Source organism: Aptenodytes patagonicus, chromosome 17 (genome assembly GCF_965638725.1).
Source record: "Aptenodytes patagonicus chromosome 17, bAptPat1.pri.cur, whole genome shotgun sequence".
NCBI classification, from domain to species: Eukaryota; Metazoa; Chordata; class Aves; order Sphenisciformes; family Spheniscidae; genus Aptenodytes; species Aptenodytes patagonicus.
Window position 1 is genome coordinate 1,693,268 of NC_134965.1, and position 23,694 is coordinate 1,716,961.

At 45.3% G+C, this 23,694-nt stretch overlaps 1 protein-coding gene across 1 annotated transcript in view; it reads right to left on the reverse strand.

Moving 5' to 3' along the window:
- GALNT17 (polypeptide N-acetylgalactosaminyltransferase 17) overlaps nt 1-23,694 on the reverse strand; it is a 226,719-nt gene that overhangs the window by 59,302 nt on the left and 143,723 nt on the right. Inside the window, exon 6 of the mRNA XM_076354461.1 lies at nt 21,347-21,464. Within this exon, the coding sequence (XP_076210576.1) occupies nt 21,347-21,464 (118 nt within the window). The remainder of the gene's footprint in view (nt 1-21,346; nt 21,465-23,694) is intronic.

Below are 23,694 nucleotides of genomic sequence, written 5' to 3' on the forward strand. Positions count from 1 at the left end.
CCAGATTAGGGCCAGAGCTGGTTACCTGAAACAGGTGATGTATAAGTTACAGCACAGGATGGTCCATCGCTGGATGAGCATTAGAAAGTTAAACCTACATTTGAGATGTTAAACAAGGGAGAAGCAGCAATCAGTTTTCTTTTGCGTGAAGTGTCTGGCTCTTAGATAGCGTGTTAGTAAGTATTTAAGATAAGTGGACTGACTGTCACGTTGTTCGCTGGAAGGCAGGAACCATTTCACATTGATAGTTCAGGCTGGTGGTGTCATGTTTGCTGCCTTCAGACTTTTCATGTATTGCTGGTGTTAAGGCTGCTAAGACCTGTCTTTCCTTGACCCAGCCCCGGGACTGTTAGATACCAGCTGTTTCGCTGCACTTCAAGCATCCTCAATATTTTTCCTTTTTCTTTTTTTGAAGCAACATTTTGATCACTCTTAGAAGAGAAACATCTTTCCTAAGGTGGGGACAATTTCTCAAAGCTGCTCTTCTGGAGAGTATCAATGTCTCCTGCAGTGATTTTTTTCACCTAAGCTCCACTGATGCATTGATTCTCTTCGTCTTCTTTCTAACCTACTGTTCATATGAAAAAACAAATTTTGGCAGTAACAGCGGTGCCAGAAATTGCATTTGAGATGTCTACTCTGTCAGCTGCATCTCCACAACTCATCAATGCCAGCGTGCATGTCCCTGCTACCTGTACATCAACTTTCAGATAGCACACATTTTTATGGCACATCTAAACCTGCCTGAAGTGGTTTAAAATGAAAGCGCTGACGCATCAGCCCTCGCTGCAGAACAGGAGTGCCAAATGCAGTATCCGCGCAAAAGGAAACAGATAGAATCTTTGAGCACCTCTACTAGTGATGTACAAGGAAGGGTCAAATGAGGAGCAACAGCAGGAAAAAAATCAAATAGAGAAATCTGTAATGTCTGCCAATGCTGACTTTTAACTGGCTCAGATGGGCTGGCAAGTACAGCAGCAATGAGAAGCATGAAGTCAGGCACGCTAATCTGATTAACAGGTGATTAAAGGACATGGATTGAGAAAGGAAGGGGGTAAAGGGTTAACAAGTACCACACTGCCAATAGCAGAAGAGAGGACGCTGTCTGCTTTGATGATGGAACAAGTGTAGTTTTGACAGATTTGGGTCTGCTGTGCTTAACCTCTCCTGCAAGGAGACTTTGAGCTGATTTGCTCGGTCAGAAGAAATCCTTCCTTGCTGCTGAGCACTTCCCCTACATATTACGATTTAGCTAGCGGCAGGGTGCAGAAACAACTTGGAAATCACTTGCTGTAAACTTGTGTGCATCTTCTGTGCTTTATGGCTTTCCCAGAGTTGTCCTATAAACACACATGAGTTGTGAAGTGAGGCCACATAAACAGAGGTGAAATAAGGACTGTAAGATGCATCTCTTCTCAGCAATCCAAAACATAGGCATCCAGCCTAAGGCATTTATCCAAACTCTCCCTGCAGGAGATAAACTTAAGCAGGATGAATCACTCCAAGTGCTCAACTCTTTCTTCTCATTATAAAGGACACACATTCCCCTCCAGGATTTTTCAGCGAGAGATGCAAGAGGAGAACCTTCAACTAAGAAGCCCAGAGCTGCAGCAGTATCATCATCAGCATCACACAGCCACAACCAGGTCCATCTGAGGTGGCATCACTTTTGCATGTGCAGTAAAACAAGATGGAAATAGGTGGGACAGAAGAGACTTGAATAAGCTGAGCAAGGATAAAATTCAGGGCTCAATCTCTTCGCTTTCAGCCAAATTCAGGCCAAGGTTTTGAGAACAGAAGTGAAGCTGGACGTGCCAGCTATGTGCCACCGGGAAGCCAACAGCCGGTGCTCGGTGAAGAGGAGAAACGTGTAGTGCTGCTGTCTCAGAGCTTGCTCCCACCCTCGGGCAGAGATGTGGGCGACATTTAAAGCCAGAGGCAGTCTCTCTGAATTTAACAGCCCTCAGTGGATTTTTCATCCATTAATTAATCATAGAATCATAGAATCATTAAGGTTGGAAAAGACCTCCAAGATCATCGAGTCCAACCGTCGACCCAACACCACCACGCCCACTAAACCATGTCCCTAAGTGCCTCATCTACTCGTCTTTTAAATACCTCCAGGGATGGGGACTCCACCACTTCCCCGGGCAGCCTGTTCCAATGTTTAACCACTCTTTCAGTAAAGAAATTTTTCCTCACATCCAATCTAAACCTCCCCTGGCGCAACTTGAGGCCGTTTCCTCTCGTCCTATCGCTTGTTCCTTGGGAGAAGAGACCGACCCCCACCTCACTACAACCTCCTTTCAGGGAGTTGTAGAGAGCGATGGGGTCTCCCCTCAGCCTCCTTTTCTCCAGGCTAAACAACCCCAGTTCCCTCAGCCACTCCTCATAAGACTTGTTCTCCAGACCCCTCACCAGCCTCGTTGCCCTTCTCTGGACACGCTCCAGCACCTCAACGTCCTTCTTGTAGTGAGGGGCCCAAAACTGAACACAGTATTCAAGGTGCGGCCTCACCAGGGCCGAGTACAGGGGGACGATCACTTCCCTACTCCTGCTGGCCACACTATTTCTGATACAGGCCAGGATGCCATTGGCCTTCTTGGCCGCCTGGGCACACTGCCGGCTCATGTTCAGCCGGCTGTCGACCAGCACCCCCAGGTCCTTTTCTGCCAGGCAGCTTTCCAGCCACTCTTCCCCAAGCCTGTAGCGCTGCATGGGGTTGTTGTGGCCCAAGTGCAGGACCCGGCACTTGGCCTTGTTGAACCTCATACAATTGGCCTGGGCCCATCGATCCAGCCTGTCCAGGTCCCTCTGCAGAGCCTTCCTACCCTCGAGCAGATCAACGCTCCCGCCCAACTTGGTGTCATCTGCAAACTGACTGAGGGTGCACTCGATTCCCTCATCCAGATCATTGATAAAGATATTAAACAAGACCGGCCCCAGTACTGAGCCCTGGGGAACACCGCTCGTGACCGGCCGCCAACTGGATTGAACTCCATTCACCACAACTCTCTGGGCCCGGCCGTCCAGCCAGTTTTTGACCCAGCGCAGAGTCCACCTGTCCAAGCCATGAGCCGCCAGCTTCTCTAGGAGAATGCTGTGGGAGACGGTGTCAAAGGCCTTGCTGAAGTCCAGGTAGACCACATCCACAGCCTTTCCCTCATCCACTAGGCGGGTCACCTGGTCATAGAAGGAGATCAGGTTGGTCAAGCAGGACCTGCCTCTCATGAATCCCTGCTGGCTGGGCCTGATTCCCTGGTTGTCCCGCACATGCCTTGTGAGTACCCTCAAGGTGAACCACTCCATAATCTTCCCTGGCACCAAGGTCAGGCTGACAGGCCTGTAGTTCCCCGGATCCTCCTTCTGGCCCTTCTTGTAGATGGGCGTCACTTTGGCAAGCCTCCAGTCAGCCGGGACCTCCCCCGTTAACCAGGACTGCTGATAAATGATGGAGAGTGGCTTGGCGAGCTCCTCCGCCAGCTCCCTCAGCACTCTCGGGTGGATCCCATCCGGCCCCATAGACTTGTGAGCATCCCGGTGGCGTAGCAGGTCGTTAACTGCTTCCTCTTGGATTACGGGGGGTTCATCCTGCTCGCCATCCCTGTCTTCCAGCTCAGGGGGCTGAATACCCTGAGGATAACTGGTCTGACTATTAAATCCAGGCACTTGTTGAGCAAGTGAAGTATTAGCAGCCAAGTGCCCACAAACACTGTGAAGAAGCATCTTCTTCAGTGTTTTCAAATGCCCCCGTGCTCCCTTTGGTACGTGTCCCATTGAAAGGGCCCAAGAAAAAGCAACTCTCCATTCATTTGCTCTGTGCCACTTCTGATTTTGCAGCTTTCCCACATCCTCCTCCGCTATCCAGGCTCCAGGCACTCTCTCCGCTGAGCACTTCCCCATGCAGGAGCCCTTTTGTACCCTCCATTACCCCCACTGCCCTCCTCTGAACTGTTTCCAACTCTAAGTCATCATTTTTGAGACTGAGGTCCAGGAGCTACACAGCGTAGTTCAGGGCGTAGGCAGCCACAGCAATGTCTTTGCCTTTATTCTCAGCTCCTTTCCCAATAAATCCCTGTGGTTTTGTCGCCTTTTCAATTGCCAGAGATAATGTTTTCAGAAGCTGCCCACGACGAGCCACTGTAACACCAATCCCCAACTCCCCACGCAGGGGACAGAGTTTCATAAAGAAAAGGATGGACATCAGCAGAGAGATCAGTGGGGCACGTATGACCCTACATCAAATGTGGATCAACCATAACAATACTTCTACATTTAAAGTACCAAACGCCTACGAAGTAATGCCAACAGAGAAACCTGCACGTGTGTTTACCTCTGAGAGCCACAGACCCTTCCAGGTGATTATCAAGAGCATTTGTACAATGGGCTTTTCATGCTCTTCAGTCGACATTATCAGATACGCTTTACAATCTTTTCTATTTACATGATTCACATTTACCAAGAGCTAAATGCTTTCAATGAGAATAATCTACTACACGCTGCTCATTTAGAATAAAGTTCTCCTTTTTCCTTTACAGTAATGCTTTCCAGGAATGAAAGCAGCCGGTCCCAAAATGCCCCAGGACTTACTCTTAACTGGAACTGAAATATGGAAATCCAGGAAAAGTATCTCATGTGCACTTCGTGAGATGTGCTCTTAAGCCAGAAAAAGTCAGCAGAAGCAATATCATTCCCTCATTGCAATGCCCGGAGATCTTCAGCCTTGGGCCAGGTCTCCTGCAGCTATAAAAAAATATTGCTCTTCTCCCTCCATAAACCTACGTGAATTTACACCAGCCGGATAAGTACAACTGAATACAAGCTCTACCAGATATAACTATTCATTTATCTACAGTTCAAATAATGTACCTAGGTGTGTATATCTGCTTGAAGAGCACGTACTGTGCAGTACTTCAAATGTTGCTATAAAACAAGGAGTTTTATGAATACCTGTTGTTTAGTTAATCATTGATTTATTTCTGAAACCTGCATGCTGGAAGTCAGATCAACTTCAGGAGAAAAAGGAAGAGAGATACAATTTCATGAGAAGATAAAAAAAGAGGATTATTGTATATTACCATTATAGTTCCTCCTTCAGATGTTTCAATGTCTAAAGAAATTTAAAGCGCTCTCTGTATTTTCCTCCCTCCTCCATAGCGATGACTGCCTTTAGATATATACACCAGTTACAGTAATATAACCGAAAATGATGACATGCCATAGGTATTTTATTATGCATTCAGTTTTTTAGGACTTGGGTTATAACCACATCGCAGAAGCCTCGTCAGTAAAGCTGAGAGAACTTCTGCAAAGATAGCAAAACCGACAATTTCCCATTTCATATCACATTTTCAAAAGCACTGAACATATCTCCCTCTTAAACATTACAGGTCTTCTAAATTTGATACCAATAAACACATTTTTCCCTTTATACATGTCACAGAAAGAGCCAAGCAAATCCGTTAAACGTGCAGACTGCTACACCATGAACAAGGCATTCCCCCAGACCAAATGAAATCAAAGCAGCCCAGGCACATGCTTCCCCGGGGTGCTCAGTTTTTAGGTAGATAGATCTCAATTTTATTGTTCAGAAAGACGCTGGGAGGAGGGGAGGAGAGGAGCGATTCGGTGTCTAAGTGTTCCTCGCAAAAAAAATGAAAATACAGTTGCTGTAGATTATTATAAGACAACAGAGATTTTAGAAACAAGAGGCACTTTCCAGCTGAAATCGAAGCAGCATGTACAGCCAAGTTCCCGGGCCTGATGTGTAAATCTCTACCAAGAGGAGCAGCTTTTGGAGGCACAAATGAGACGGGCACACCTGCTCCATCTTCCACCCCTTCAATACACGTTTTTGTCAGAAGCATTTCCCTCGCAAGGGAGTTGGGGTCTTGCACACGCAGTTCACAGCAGGACGCTCCTCACCTTCCTCCAGGGCACACGGCTCCTGTCCCCCTCAGTCACTGCCGGGAGTCCTGCCGGAGGCCACCCACAGCGGCCACCCTGCCCTCCACGGGGACACACTTCCATGTCACCAGGTCATTAACCAACCACACACCAGAACAACAAAACCTGCTCCAGAAAGAGACTTCAAAATATGCTAAACCCATATTTGCCTCTGGTCCCTCACCTTGCCTGGGCAGAAAAAAAAAGGACACTTCACTCACCAGAAATTCTCCTCCATGAGCTCCTCCTTATACTGGGGACCAGAGTCAACACTGGATGCAGCTTCAGTTACTGTTAAGCTTATATGTTAGGAACAAAAATAAAATTAATGGTAGTTTCAGCTGAGGAGGTAACCACCCTGTTACTCTTCCTGAATGTTCTTCTTGTATCATACAAATGATAATCCCCGAACAACTGTTTGCTCCTGTAATATAATCTAAATAGACAACATAACTCTTGTAAAAATGAGACAAAAGACATGACAAGACACTCTTTTGTGTATTTGACAAAAGCAGCAGATGATGTAACTGAACAGTTTTGAAAGGCTTTTAAAATGGTTCACTTGGCTGATTTTTAACTGTCAGCAAAAATTACCATTAAGATGTCCTGCTTAAAAAGGTCTGTATGCTGTTCCTGCAGCTTGTACAAATCTGAGTAACTGAGACCTCTGAGGTAGTGATCAGACAGGTTTGTTTTCTTAATAATTTTTATGTCTTCTGTATTTTAAAGCTTTTCATCCATGGCCTTAGAAGCACATGGAGATGCATCGTCAGACAAGATGGGGACCCTGCACGCAGACATGGGGCTTCAGCAAACCCTTGGCCAAGAGGTCAAGTCCAAGTAAAGCAGATATGGTCAGTAAGAGAGGCTATACATGCTCGTTATCAAAGTAAAGCAGTGGGGAAGCAATGCCACTGCTCTGACAGGATGGTGTGGGATGAATGGGCAGGCGAGGAGCAAGACTGGGCAGGAAGCAGAGGCAGTGACCTACACCCTGGCACGTCAACAGCCCCAACGCTGGGCAGCAGTTCCTCCCTGTCTGGGCAGCAGAAACACAAGAAAACTACTGGGCACTTGGTGGCTGTGATGAGCTTGGACTAGAAATGTGGTTGCAACCCTCTGATAATGTAGGTAGCAAGAGCTGTGAAGGGGGTTGGGATGGACAATGTGGCTGGTCACCCTTTTGGGTGCTCTGGCAAAATCCGCTGCTCTCTGGGTCCCACGGCCACACACTGCCCCTTGCTCATGGCTTTGGGTACAGCTGCAGGAAGTCCTTGGTGAGAACAGAAGGGACTGGGGGCTGTCAGGATAGGTCTGTGCAAGAGCTGGCTGGAAGATCAGAAAACTCTGCATTTTTTTTCCAGCCCTGGGTTTTTCAAATTGTGTTGAAGGGAGACATCTGTGCTGGCCATTAAAGCAGGCGAGAGAGGAAACCCTGGGGCAGGCAGCATGTGTGTCATCTCCTGTGACTCACTACCTCTGAGCATCCACTGGAGATGCCACTGGAGCAAGCACAGATAAGGAGAAAACAAAACTTGCCAAAATCCGAGTTCACCAGCACGGTGAGATGTTATGGGATCTGGAGCTGGCTGAGCAGAAACCAAAGCTACAGGAATGGGTTTTTTTTATGTTCACAGCCGAAGCCCAGGCTCCTGATTCTGGAAAAATCCAATAAGGAACATGAGCTTTTTGCAGACCCACACCGAGTTTCAAGTACAAATGGCCAAAGCTAAGGTTTTGAATAGAAAACAGATGTAAATCTGCACATTTATATGGTTTTAAACCCAAAATCCCAGGAAGGAGAAAGGAAACATTTTACTTCTGGCTGCAAACTTTCTTTGCGTTTGTTTGTAATTCTACAGCTGCCAAGCCAACCAAATCAGACCAAACAGAGGGGCAACAGCTGAGCCTCAGCTGTGGTTTTAGATTTACTCTCCTGGAGCTCACGGCTGCTTGGAGGGGACTGGGAAGAGGGGGATGCGTCCTGCCAGCACAGGGGACCAAAGGAAAATCACAGAGGGATGTTTCAACCCGGGGATTTGGACCAATTCTTTCCATCAAGAGCTCCAGGGACAAAATGGGCAGGCACAGGGGGCACACAGAGCGCTTGGGGTTAACACAGACGCAGCTGTGCTACAGGACTCCATAAGCAAAAGGAGAATATCAACAGTTACCTTCCTTTGGTGGGTGGATCAACATCTCTGGATGGAAAAGACCATGTAGTAAGGAGTTTCTTTACCATTCACAATGCCTTTGCCGGCAATGTTAATGCTAGCTCTTAAACATTAAAGGTTACAGCACCTACCCACAGTCCTGGCTCATCATTTAATATCCAGCTTAGATCTTTCATTTGGAAAGCAAACAAAATGCATCCTCAGAAGCAAAGAAGCAATTATAAAAACACTGATATGCCCTTAGCACAATCAATACTTGAATGATGCCAAAGCAACAAATAATATAAAAGAGATACTGGAAGCAGGCTGCTGAGCTGAACAGGTCAGCAATGAGACTATTACCCTACCTTCTCCTGCAGACAGGTACCCACCTCCCGTGGTTTGGGAGATGTGCAGGACATGGATGTGCAAAGTGCTGGGCAAAGATCTGAAGCATTTAAGTGTTGACGTACCAGGAGCATCCCCAGTGCCTCTGCCCAAGAGCAAGGCACTTGGGAGGTGCTGCTTGACCTGGTGTCCTGGCCGCTGGCACCCTGGGGAGTGGGGAAGGGTGACAACACCGAGGATCATCTCCCTCCTACAGCGAGCACTTGGCAGGCCAACACGGGACATCCTTTTTTATCTATTGCTTTGGGTATTGCTATCACCTTGTGTCTTGGAAAAGCAGAGCTACAGACTTAAAACTCCTATTTCACATATTAAGTTAGATATATTTAGTCCAAATGTGAATTTATATCTAATTGTCTCTCTCCCCTTAACTCTGTTGCTTTGACAGAATGAAGTACCTTCTACAAAAATAAACTTGGGTTCTTTGTGCCTGAGGCAGATCTAGACAGTTATCTCCTCTATGGGATTACATATGAATTCTTCATTATAAACTGCATTATTTGCAGCACTTTCTACAGCACAAGGAAATTCCGATTTTCTTCCTCTTTTCAGTCCTAGCACTGAGCTTCAAGGCACAGATCTGATATTAAGGAACTGCAGTCAGCACAAAGCAGTATTTCTTAATAAAGTAAAAATGCAAAAGAAAGGGTGATCTTGGCTTGATTGATGCCATTTCATTTGCATATGCCCACTAGCAGTACTTTGGTTAATTAACATGTATTTTGTGTCTGTAGGTGAATATGAAATAATGGGTTTGCTATTGAAGCTTTAGGTATAAATTTATTCAATGAACAGGTTAGTTTACTTCCTGGTGTCTTCTCCCAGTATTTTCTGTGCAAATAAGACATAATAACTCCTAGAAGGTGGTGACACATGACAAAATCCAAGAAGGATGCACTTGTATTTTAAAGCTAGGTGAGTTAATTAGGTCATAAAATGGAAAAACTGTTTGGAGGGGGCAAGGGGGGGGGAGAAAGAGAAACAACACCTTCTTCCAGTGAAAAATTTTGTTTTGAAAATATTAACCCTTATGGCTCAAGTTCAGCTCTAGAGGCCTCAATGCAGAAAGGCACCTAAAAGCACTTACATTTAAGCAGACGCAACAGTGCCACATAAATTAAGACGACTGCCCGGGTGCTTGAAAGTTAAGTGCTCTGCTGGATCCCAGCCTGGGTAGTCAAAGGTGGAATTTCATTTTATTCTCTGATCTGCCTCACCAGCTTCCTGTACTGGCTGCCTCTAACCAGCTCAGGGAGAGACTGGATGCTAAAAATACTGCTAAAATCCTGAGTGCAGGAAAAAACCTAATATATGCTCTAGTTCCATGGTATCTAATACCTTAGTGGCTCAGTTTTTCGGCAAAGCCAAGGAAGTTTTGGTCAACCACCCAAACTCTTACAGAATTTGAGGATGGGATTTGGCTGGCAGCTTAATACCAGCACGAGGAGGCTGCCGAGGAGTCAGCCCGCGGTGTAGAGGTCAAGCTGCGACATTTTCCCTTGCCCTGGGACTCCTGGGAAAACCCTGAAGTCAAGGAGACAAATGAAAACTGTGTGCAGTGTTACTGGGGTTAACTACCTTTTATGCATTACGGCAGCGGTGCATCATAGCGATTAGATCATCTATGAGGCAATAGTCTTGCTCTGAATAAAAATGCACCACGGGGAAGCCAGAAAGTTCACTGCTGTGATAGCATTCACTTTACAGGGAGCTCCGACTGTGAATGCTGTTCAAAATGAGTCCCACAGAGCACCACCTCTGCAGTCCCTGTCGAGCATCACAAGGACACACTAGACTGAAGGATAAATGCACTGGGAAACATAAATCATGCCTAGTTATTTCCACTGTTATTCTCAGCGATGCACAGGGCAAGTCTCAAGTGATATCACATCAGGGGACATGCATTCAGTGCCAGGCTCCTGCTAGTCACAAAAGGAAAGAGGAGATTTTCCAGGATGGCTGAAGGAGATAAGTGATTAGTTCCCACTGAATTTTGCCGGGAATTTTCTCCTCCTTGTCACACTGAAGCCGTCACTCAAGTCTGCCGGTACTGAAAGAGCTGTGGAAGAAGTGAGCCAACTAATTTGAGAAGACAACTGAACAAGCTGATACTTATCATCACTGCTATTAATACTGGTTGAGTCCAAAGACACCAACAACTTTTCTGAACACATAAGACGATGCAACTCCTACCCCAATCAAGCTTCACGTACATTAAAATGAGCTCAAGTACATAGGATTTGTTCAGATCGAAGTAAGCCATGGGCTGGACACAGCATGATCTGCCAGAGGCAGAGATCTTCCAGGGCCTTCTGCAAAGCTTCAGAGCTGGGCATGAATGCGTACCAAGTGTTAACATCCTTATTAAGTGTTTTACATCTGCTTTGTACTCACCGCATGCTGGAGCTTGTGACAGCACAACGGCAAATCATGCCCAGTAACACTGAAAAGCAAAAGGTCAGGAGGCAGGTGACTGGCATACAAACATGCTGGACTGAATTTCTTAGAGGAACGGGTGACTGTAACATGGCACAATCCATCAAACCTGGCCATAAGCTGACATAAAAGAAAGTGCTATAAAGCAATCCCAAGGAGTAGGATACCGGTCTCAAAAGGATTTGGATGTTCAAGGGGGCGTCCAGGAGGTGATGCAGGGTCTTCCAGCAAAACTGTGATGCTTGAAGGGCACGTGCAGGAGGCAGGGTAGAAAAGCCTTCCTTAATTTGGGAGTGAAGCTGGCCTCGCTACAGGGCTGGGACAATATTTGATCAGGAATACTATTATTGTTACTACAATTTTCTGCTGACTCGGCAGAGCTGGGATGGACATACACAGGGAAATGCAGATGGTCTCTGTTTCTTGCCATCAGCCATCAGGCTGTCAGCTGCCTTTTGGCTGCGTTCTGTATTGGTGAGGAGTTCAGACGAAAAAGAAATACAGCTTGAACAGTCCTCAGAGCCAAGGCTGCGATTGCAGGCAGGGGCTCTCGGAAAACAGTGTTTTTGTTTGTAAAAATGAACAGGTTTGACCTGAAAGTCCTTGAGAGAGGATGACTGCAAAGCCTTACAGAGACACTGAACACACTAAAAGCTGGTTGGGAATTTCTAACTACAAGCTTTTTTGGTTGAAAATCACAGGAGTGTAACGGCATTGATTACATTTTCATCAGGAACAATCCTCGGGCCTAGAAGAAATCTGTAGTCAATGAAGAGAGTGTCTTATCCTTGAAAAAATCCAACGCTCAGTGATTATGAGACAGGACCACTCCGAGGTCTGAGGCTACCACCCTGCCTGAGTCACCGGAGGCCGGCGAGAGTTATAAACTCAGCTTTGTGACTCTGGATGAGGTAAGGAAGAGATCTGTGTGCCCCACAGCCCCAGCAAGTGCATCACAAGTTAGTCTTCTCATAAGAAAGGACAGATGAAAAGACAAAAAAATAACCTTGCCTTTGCAGTCATGATGAACAGGGAGCTTTCTGAAAGCTTTATGAATATAATGGGATGAAAAAAACCTCATTTCTCATCTCAGTTTATTATAAGCCTCATTTATTGGTGCGTAATTTCATGTCAAATTTTCTTGGCATTTCCCAAGCGTGCTTTTTGTAAGAAGACAAAGTTCAGTTTGGCTTGGATTTGGGTTTTTAGGAAGACACAAGCCTGTTTTTTGTTTTATAGGGTAATTTATATCCCAGACATCATAGGCACATGCACAGAGTAAATGTGCTGCTGCTCACCTTGTATAGTGGTGAGTGAAAGGAGAAAGCAAATTTCAGAGAATTATTGTTTCAGACACCCAGAAATACTTTAAAGGACAGTTGTCCTCCAGGGAGTGATGTTATAAAACCAGCTTTCAGGAGGCCTAACTTTGCTACATCTCAGCAATTCCTGACCGAATTGCAGCCAACAGGCACTCAGAGAGCCGGGACTGCTCTGGCTCATGCATCATCCCCACATTAACGAGTGCTCAGTGCTGGAAACGTGACCATGGCCCAGGCAATGGGGGATGGGAAGGGATGTCCCAGGGCTGCTTCCACTCAGCAGGGCCCAGAGGGCTAATAAAGAAGCAAACCAACGTGCCTTGCAGTACAGAGGGGAATATGTCAGTTGGAACGATATGGGAATCCTTCTTCAGCTGCTCATACCCATTGCTGCTATTTAAGAGGACTTAAGTAATTTATTTCCCTGCAAGAACATGGAGGGTGAGAGCCAAAGCACGGCTGTGCCAAGCCTGCTGGCATCACCCATGCCAACTCCTTCGCCTCCCAGACACACCAGCCTGTGGTGAATGTCAGCACAACAAACCTCTGGCCCACACAGTCCTTAAAATGCCTGCTGATGTACCCCAAAGACGCAACCGGGATCCCACATTTCAGTGCACCCCGACACCCCTGCCCAGCCAGCCAGCAAAGAAATGTCTCCTGCTGCGGGAAAGTCTGTTGAGTCTTCTCCACAACAGCAAGGGCTGGCTGGATGAGATGCATAGGATGGCACCGCAGGTATCTCTGGGGTTGGAGATGAAAGCAAACTGTTGCCTGACCATCAAAGCCAGGGCTGCCAAGATAACCTGAATCTGCCTAGCAAACACCTTCACCAGAGCCCAGAATGGCGCAGATGTCAGAGCAGACCATGCATCGGCAGCAGGTGCTACATATCTGCCGCATTTCATCCCAACAGCCATAATACAAAACATGGATGGTGAGGCACGCTGAGCCCCTGCCCCAACCCCACGCCTAGTGGGGTTCAGGCATTTCCACATAAAATATTGAGGGAACATGGCCAGGAACGGATGCGCCCCTGAGCAACAAGCAGGAAAGGGTGATAATGCGGAGACTCAGGGTGCCTCCTTTGGCACATCTTTCTCCATGGAGGATGGAGAGCTGGAAGCCCAGGAGAAGTTAAAGGGCTTATGGAATGGGTCTCATGCCCAAGAAACACAGCATGTGATAGAAAAAATAAATCAACCTGTCTTGGGGATACTGGCAGCGTCTTTGATGCACACAGCCTGGGTGTGGGCAGGGGTGTGAGCACCTGTGCTTGAGGTGCCCCTGAACAACCTCACCGGACAATGTCAGTATGGTCCAAATCCTATAGCAGTGGAAACTCAAATTCAAATTTCCACAAAATTCAGTGGAAAGAGCAACATGGGAACGGCTCTGTTCAACAGGAGCAGAGTTAGGCCAAACACGAGTGCTGTAGAACCTCTCTCAGGATTTAGGCTCCACTTTCTAAAAACCATTGGTGAGAAGCACAAATAAACCAAACCTTGCTTAATCTCTACGAACCTGCATGGCCACCTGCCCTTGCTCTCCACAGCCCCTTTAGCTATGGAGATGCTGTGGCTGCTCTCCACATCTGGCTTTCTCCACCCGGGCCCCGAGCCCAGGGTGGACTCCAACTATGGTCCAGCGTGTTAAACCAACATCTGGCAGATCCCTAACCACTGCTTGCCAGAGGCACCGATCCTGTGAAAAATCAGGAAAAAGCTGACACCCGCCAGAGTTTCAAGTGAAGAGAAGGCATGGCTGAGTCCCAAAATGGATTTCTTCACCCGCCAGTGGATCTCAACCACAACACACGGCCTACTGCATGGCAAGAGTTATCACGTTTCCCAACAAAGATGATCAGTGTCTTCCCGGCATAAAAATCAACTTGTCAGTAAAAACATTAGAATCCAGTGGGGTGAAAATAGCGGTCCCTTCCCCCCGCCCTCTACCTGTCCCCACCTGTCAGCAAGTAACAGGCAGGGATGACAAATCATTTTCTATCAAGAGAAAAGAGAGAGACAGGAGCTCTGCGGCTGCCTGCCTGCAATTTCCTTTCCCGAGGAGGGATAGCTATAAACCGCCCAAGCACTGCGGCGGTAAGAGCAGAGCTGCTCTCCGGCTCCCAACGCAGAGGTTATAGCCTGTTTCGAGAATAATCAAAATATGGCTCCATTTCCATGGAGGCGGTTGTGATGAAAAGCATTTTATCAGTTTGGAAAACTACACTGGAGCTTCTTATAAAGTATCTTCAAGCACCTACAGTAAATACTGAGCTGACAACTAAAATGCCAAATATAGGATCTGAATTCATACTTGTACTGATTCCTGCTCTTAAAATAAATGCTGGCAGTGATTGGGTATTGTTCAGTGGTGGAAATATTTCTTCCAACCACACAACAATCACTCTGAAGAGCAAAATTGACTTCTCTAACAGGGATACAGGTACAAATAAACAGACTCTGGCTGTACACAAAGGTAATGTATTACTGGTGTATCACTATTTCTAAAGCTGTATTTCTAAGACCTTTCCCAAGGTCAGTCCTACTCTGCCTCTTATTTTGTTCCAAGCAAACTTGATTTTTATTTGGAAACAGCCTTAAGCCTCAATTTCTAAGTGGATTTCGGTGCCTGATAAAATACTTTTTAAAAGCTGGTCTTGAGTTTATATTGTTGGCAGATTTGGGTTGTGGGGGTTTTTGGGGGGTTTTTGTTTTTTTTTTCTTTTGTTTCCTAAACTGCAGTAGTCTCTGGGCTCTTGGCAAGCCACAGGCAGGTCTGTGATAGCCTGCATCAAACCTACTGCTGCTATGGCTGCTCCACGCTACGGGGAGGTTTTTTGTGCCTGGAGATAGAGGAGGCAGATGTGATCCATCACGTCCACGCAGCTTCATCCTGCGGATCAGGCTGGGCTGTAACTTCAATGTCTGTTAAATAATACTTCCCCGGCCTTTAGTGGTTCCCCGTTACTTTTACCAAGGTTTAGCCCCCAACTTTTCAAACTGGGTCTTGCTCTAACTCCAAAGTTTCTTTCCCTGATAGGTGAGCCCAGAATTTCATCCCCTTCCCTTCTGCCAACAGCCCCTCTCGGGCATCCCCCACTGCTGGCACTGACTTCTGCATCATCTGCATCTGACCAACTTTGTGAAGGTTGCAGTTCCTCAGTATAAATTCTCAGAAATGTTAAAAGAGTGGATATTTGAACAGTACATACTCCCCAGATAATCAACTGGTATCTGGTAATTCTACCCCAAAGCCTTCAACTAGTCAAAGGCACGTTTCTCTCCTTCCTTGCAACTAGATGCACCGACACCTCCTGCAACCAACCACAAAATAAAGCTTGGGAGGCATCTCGCAGCAAAACCTATCTGTGCTCCTCCAAGTCCTTCCCTCAGACGTTCGGGCTGATTTGTTCCCACACTTCCCAAAAAAACCCCTTCACTGCCGCATGTGTAATTTCATGACTAATTCAGTCTCAGCAAAGCTAGGTGCAGACAGGGAAAAAAACCATGCACATCATGAGAAACTTGATTCAACCTTAACTACTGCGTCTCAGTGAACCCTCACAAGCCTAATAAACCCTTATGAATAAATTACATGCTTTTCAGCTTCCTATTTTTCAAAGTGATAAAAAATGTAACAACGCGTCACCACTGATCTCCCGGATCCCACCATGCGCCGCATCCGGCGAGCCTCAGCGCGCGCATCGCACAGCGGCTGGTGAAGCCAGCAGACATGACAGTCACTGGAGGAACGCTGTAATTCACGCCCAGGCGCTGATGGACAGGGTGGTTAAAAAGGGATTTCAGGTGCTGCCTACCGTCAGCTATCTCTGCCTGCACCCAGACTTTAATATATTAATCAGAAGAACTGAGAGAGAGAGACGTTTGAAGATGATCAAACAAAAAGCCCTGGCAAAACAACGTTTCGAATGACAGCAGTAACACACATCGCAGAGTCAAAACGTGACACCTGATATTAGATGTCTGCACGTTTGGTTGACATTATAAAAATAAATTCCACCCTAACCAGGGATATTTTTACATTTTGATGACAGGCACTATTTAGATATTAGGTTCATGCAAGTAGAAACCTAGCCAAATATCCATCTAGCAATGGTATTTATTTGCTCCCCATTATGCTTGCGTCTATCGTTCTCCATTTTAGAGACGTGCACAATGTCATATAAAGACACAGGGTATCCACACCAGAGCCTGTGTTCCCAGCTGGGCTGGGAAAGCAAGCCTGTGCTAGCCTATATTTTTCACAAAAAGAGAGGAAAAAAAAAGAAAACATCTTTCTCATGACTCATAGCCCTGCCCTGACATCCTTCCTCTGCTCCCACCCAGCACCCCATGGGGGGCATTTTCTGCCTCCCATAGGGCTGGATACAGGCTGCCCATCCCTCGCCTCAGACCCGACAAAGCCATGGATGCCAAAAGAACTGCTTGCTCTAAATACCCTCACTGTGTTCTTCTTAACAAAAAGATATAGCCATAATTTTATGGAAAATGTATGCAGGAAGAGAAGGATTTGATTTTCTGAGTGCAGAAAGAGTCAAGCCCCTTGTGGAATCTAAATATACTTATTTGATGGCTTTCCTTTTTTCCTTGCCTGACCCTCTCAACATTTCAGCATATGAATAATCGTACTCATATAAACAAAATGGGCTCCTTCATGGATGAAATGCACACAAGAGATTTGTACCATTAAAATGCTATTTAATCTATTTTAAGGGTTTCTGAAAGACTGAAGGGTACACAGGCATGGTACCCTCTGGGAGAGGATCAATGTCACTGCCAGTGCAATGAGGTTACTTATGTGCCTAAGCGGCTGCAGGATGAGAGTCTGATTATTAAAGAAACCCCCACTAAAACCAATATGCTCAATCCCTCGTTGTGCCCATTTGATTTTCAAAGCTCCATATTCCCCGCCCTTACAGCTATGCACATGGATGCAACTCTGTCTGCTCCGTGCACACAACTGCTGGCTTGGCGGCACCAGAACTCTGTCCTGTTGAAGCTAGATGACAAATCTGGGGAAAAAAATCTGGGATATTAAGAGGATGTGCTGTGCTTTTCCTCTGGAAATAGTTTAAAAAGACCCAAACCAAACTTCTGACAATTTAACATTTATAGTAAAAAGTAGCTCGAGTCGGTCATTAAATCTCAAAGGGATCCCTGAATTATGCTTTTCTTAATGAATTCAATAATCGATTCTTACTACACAAATAAGGTGTGGGATGGATCAGCTAATAAGCATTCTTCAAGTGACAATTTGTACAAATGATACCATCAAAGGAGTAATAATATCCTTATTGATTAAATTAATCTCTAAAAGACAACTCAAATAAGTTTAATTAGCAATGCACAACAGAAGCATAAAATATTCTGAAAACAACCTTGTAACCCATCCCCGACTTTGAAATCATGGCAACAGTCACACAATAGCCTTTTGCATCTTCATTCAAATAGACACGAACAATTTAATGGAGCATCTTTAGTGAATGTCTGTGACTAACCACGAAAACCCATGAAACCCTTCCCTGCAGAGAAAAAACGAGACATGCAGCAAAAGCAGTCTTCCCGCTTAGTCACACAGCCACTAAAAGCCAGGGCCACAAACAGTTTTAAAATACAATAAAAATTTTCAACAGAAGGAGCAGAGATGGTCAGAGAAGCCTCTGTGCCAAAATTCACACGTGGAGCTGGTGGGGACCCAGAGCAGCGTCAACACTTTCAAGCCACGGAAATTGGACACCAGGTTTATAAAATCAGAACAGAAACTTGTTCGGTACAACAAAGGGTTAAAAGAGTTGGCTCAAAGTTTGTTTGGAGAGAGCAGGTTATTCTTTCTGGGATGAACAGCAGGAGCTGGGCCCCAGTAGGGGGCCAGGCTGTGGTCCACAGCACCCGCACACTCCCCCGGATGAGCGGTGGGAGCTTGGAGCAATACTTGCTCTCCCTATTCCTACGGCAAGACCGAGCCCGGGTATGAGATGTCTCCACACACCAGCTTCACCGGCGTCATCTGGTCACCAGCCGGGCGTGAGGATGAGATTTCCACAAGCAGTCTGCTGGGGGGGAGTTATTAATGTAGGAACAGATCAAATGTTTGGTCCTTGTGGCTGTCAACACAGTAAGAAAGACCTGGCTCTATTATAATTTGATTGCAAGGCACACTTTGGGGGTGGAGGGTGGGGGTGGGTGGAGAGAGAAAAAAAAAGCATGTTGAAAACCTCTGAGTTGAAATATTAGCCTAAACTGCCTTGCTTAGCAAACACTGCTCCGCTCTCTGCCAAGAAAAGGGGAATTAGACTCAATTCCGCCTTGGGAAGTGAAGTAGTGGACATCAGGGACAAGAGGAGCGAATGAGCACAACCTTCTGGAGACACTCCGGTGTGATAAAAGAAAATACAATAATACAGAGAACAGCATGTTCTCCTTGTCAGGGCCAAAGCTACCCCGCAAGCAACAGGAATTGCCTGGGGCAGCAACACGCCTAATGGCTTTATTATTATTATCTGAGCAATCCGAGGATGCTTCCCAGCACGTATGGGAGAGCAGCGAGCCCAGAGCCACCTTTGTGAATGTGAGTAACGGGGGTTTATTTTTTTAAGTGGCTCATGCAGGAGCTTTCTCATTTAGCTAACTGAATTCAGCCACTGAAAGAAACATATGGCCCATATATTTCAACACACATAGGTACAGTACGGCTTATTTTAGAATATTTGAAGCATATTAATAAGACAAGACTCTTGTACAGTGTATGGCCTTGGCCCTTCTAGGTTAGGACAGCCCAACCTTCTCAATTATTTATTTTGTTTTGTTATTCAGGTTACTTGCACAAGCTAACTATATTATGGTAAAATTAAATGCTTTTGCCTGAAACACTGTAATTTTTCCATGTCCTTCTCATAGCCTCAATGGGTTTATTATCTCATTTTTGTTCTTTGAGCTTTTTTGGTAATACAAAAATATAATGTTTAAAAAATGCCACATGATTCTCAGAAAGATGATGGAATTTGCACCAGCATCAAAAGGAAAAGAAATACTTTCTGTATTTATTTTCATCCAAGAATCACTGAAACAAACCAGGAACCACCAAATCACTTTTCCAACTACAGACAGCCACTTATCAAGGAAAACGGCAAAACACCCACAAAAAGCCTAATAATTTTCTATTTGAGTTGATCCTTTAAAAAGATTTTATTAACAGAGAGTCCTACATTACTGGTAACGTGATACGGCTGCTACAGACCCCAGCCATGGCAGGCTGCAAGCTCATGAGGAAGGGCTGGCAACCTCTGTACATCAGGACTATTAGAAACAGCTACACTCATCTGAGATCTGACATCTGCTTGAATTCATAACGAGACTGTTTCCTTACACATCCAACGACTAGCCTTGAATAAACTATTTATAACTGAAATCTTACTATGAAGTGGAAGTCAAATATCTGTCAAGCGCAGACACACCATCTCCAGGACAGCTCTCCGTATGAGGTACCTGACCTGCATACACAACGGCCAACGTGTATTAAATGGGACTGATGTGCCATGAGCTCTTGGTCGCTAAATAAGACACTTGCACACAGACTGATTTTTGGAGCTCAGGAATCTTTGAAAATCTACTTTCTACATAGTCTTACAAGGTGGATTTCCTAAGTATTTTGGCTCTCAAAACCACCAATATTTTTAAAACCTTGACCAGAACACAGAGCGTATGAGTGGGCAAACAGCAGGGAAACACATGGGTTGGAAATGCAAGCCTGGGAAAGTCACTTGGTGAAGAGAGGGATTATTTTTATCCAAAAGGATGTTTATCAGACAGCTCTTCTAAAAAGTTCAGCATGTGAAAAAGAAGAGGACATATGCTCATCACTTGTCCCTGAGACATCTATCTTATTTTTCCAGTTAAGAAGCCAATCTTCCATGAAATCCCCCCAAAACCTAGCAGATGGGTTGAATTACAAATTGTGAGAACGCTAATTCCACAATGATATTATAAAAAAATCCCATAAACAAACAAATACGGATAGCCACAAGAGAAACTTGGTTTAGAGCGGGATCTCTCTAGACCAAAGAAGTGAGCTGCATGATGATGTGCAATAATTACTTCATATGGAGAAGAGCTAAGTGGCATATTTAAAGCCTTTAATTTCTATTCCCTTGTTTAAGTGCGATTATTGCTCCCTGTAGCCAATAACAATAGATTTCTTCAGTTTCTTCTGATTTGCCAGCAAAGCAAATATCCTCTGGTAAATCTATGAACTGAACAATGATTTTTCATTTTTACAACAGCACAGTCAATTCAATTTTCCACTTATAAGTCTCAAGCCTCTCCCTATCAGCTTGTTAATGTACAAGTGCTGTACTCTAAAACATGCCTGAAAGAATCTCCATAGACTTTGCTATCCCAAGTTGCTTCTGAACATTGAATTCATTGCTTATGAAACACTTCACTGTATGTAAACACTTGAATCACTAAGCCACATCTAATATTGTACCTAGTAATCAAGTGATGTTGTCACAGTGGATTCTGTAACGACGAATGTCTGCGTGGATGCATTGAGGCAGCTCTAAAAACACGGCTATCAGTGTTTCACTTTAAAAAGCAGGTTTTGCCTGTTTATGAACTTATTTTATTTGCAGATGCTAAATGCCTGTAAAATATTTTCAGGCTTTGTGTCTTCTCACATGAGTTCCACCAACATCCCTAAGACTGTTCACATGACAAAAATGGCACTATATTTTTTTCTCTTATTTAAGATACCTGTAACTTACGGTAACGATGTGACAACGTGACCAGGGCCTGTATATGTCGGCATGCCATTTCATCTCAGTAGCTTTTTGCATCAGGTCAGGCAGATAAGCATCCAAGAAAGAAAAAATTGCACTCAACCCTAAAAGCAAGTCGTTTTCCCCCTTAAACTTAAATTAAAATGCTGTAAAACACATCAATGCTCAGTTCCCCTGAAGCATTCTAATAACTGTTTAAGCTAACTTTAATTTAAAGTGTTGCTTTGGGTTCCTTACATACTGTTAGGTGCAATTTTTCTTGCAAACGTGTCACAAACCTTGATGCCAAGTTCTATATTCTCCCCTCCGTACACATCCATCCCAGGATCGAGAAGCCCAATCTCTCCAAAGAACTTTCTGTGCACAACGAACGAGCAACCGATCATCGCCGGTGTCCTGTACAAAAAGAAAACCAACAGAAATGCACAATTATTGACATTTTCCAATTTTTAATGGACCAAGGGCTAATTTCTGCAAAGCTACCTCAGAGACTTTGCAGCAATGAGTGAACTCTGTGCCTTTGAAGACATTATTTTACCACTGCAATGAAATTGTCCAAAATTGAAGTTCATTTCACTGCGTAGACTGGAGAAAGAGTTCTCCTAGGATTAAACTACTGAAAAGCCTTCAGGTCTTGGCTCTGTCACAAACACCTTGGCGCGTCTATGGGCAAGGGCACAAATTCTTGGGGTTTCCATTCCCCATTTGTGAAGGAAATATAATAATGACATTTCCTTTCTCTTACCTTCTTCTAGCATGTCTAGTAACAGAGTAGACTTCAGGACAGACACTAGTTTTTAGGGTGCCTTGGGAAATGAGGTTTCCGATTGGGATCTTTCCTACATATCACAAAGAAGTTGTTATCAACTAGCGACAACAAGGTAAACTACAAATTTTCAAAAGCAAATTCTTTAAAAACTCAAGACAACTGCTTGCAGAAACATCTGCTGTGTCATCTGCCCAGTTCCACCAATATCGACAGGGCTCCGGGTTAGAGATCAAGTTGTCACGTTCATCCTGTGAAACCTCGTGCCCTCCAGCTAACAGTGCTGCTCGGCTCCACCTCTGCAAGAGCAGCCAAGCACAGTGTCCGGTCAGGGAAAGAGATAAATGAGAGCAGTACTAACAGTAGTTACATCAATAGAATAGCAGAAAGATTGAGGAAAAACTCAGTGTCAAGGGTTAATTTATAATAACTATGCAATTTCGAGGAGGTAAGAGACGGTTGTGTTTACTAACAACCCTGGCCGCCATGTGCACATGCACCATCCCTCCCTCGTTACCTTGCAAAACGCTGGACCAGATCTCCATCTGATACAGCTCCCTGAGATGGGGATGCTGCTCTGTTTCGCGCAAGCTGAGATTGCGTTTGGGAGTATTTTTTGAGTGGTTAAACACTTGTGACCCTCTCCATAAAATTACACTTTGCCACAGAGCACAGCACTGAACAAAACCGTATCATTATGCTCTTGCTGCTTGGGGATACACTAATCTGTTGTGGTTATGGTATGTGGAAAGTTTACCCGCTGGGATATTTTCTATACTAAATTAGAAATATAAAAACCATTCTCCCCTTTAACTTGCTTTTATTTGAATCCATGCTGTAAAGAAAAAAAACAAGGATCCACTTAGAGGGATCAGTAGGGAGGAGACAATTTTACAGCTAAGCCATGCCAAGGTACTGCCAGAGTCTGCTCTTATGGGGAGCTACAGGACCCCCGCTGCCCACCCTGAGCTCAAAGCTTCGAGCAGGGGGAAGCTCCACCATGCAGGATGGGATGGCCATCACCTCTGCAGCTCCTCGCCTGGGTCTAGGGGACACTCAGCTTGTGCTCCCTGGGGAAGACTTGCAGGGTGTTAACACCAGTGGTAGCCCGTGTATCTGGAAATCTCACACCACTTAGAAATGCCCATTCTCCAGAGGGAACCTGGTCTTGAGGTAGAAACGGGGCAACGGGATCATGTATTTTAATGGCAGCCCCAAAGTCCTGGCTTAAAACAGATTTCACGGCTTGTCCATGCTGTGGAGCACGTTCAAGGCTGAACTAAGCAGCTATGGCTTGCAGAGGAGGAACGCACGCTCAAATATACCCAGACACAGCTTACAGATAGCAAGGATCAGGCCCACACTCAACCTCTCCATCCACACCATGCAAAATGCCCATATCTGCCAGAGGAGCATCTGGGGTCCCCGATGCGCCCCAGGCAGCTGCAGGGCTCAATAGCCCCCATGGACCTTACAGCTCAGCTCTGCCGAAAGCCAGCCAAATTAATCTTTGTGAAACCCTTGAGCTCCTTGGATGAAGAGTTCTAGCCACTTAAGTATTATTATTTATAGACATTTTAATACTTCTAATAGACTGGTAGAACAGCTGAATGCTGCTGCCATCTTAAATTAGTAGAATTGGAATCCATCAGAGGGTTTTTTCAATAGATTTCTTCCCTGACAGCCAGCTAGGCCTTCCTTCCAGTAAGTGGTATAATGTTTCATGGTTTGCTGCCACTCTAGTACATAAGATTTCAATTTGTAGCAAGTTAACTGCCATTAGCAGAAACAATTCTTTCTGAAATGATAACCACGTTAGTGATGCCAAATCTAATAGCTCCATTACCTTAGATTACCTCC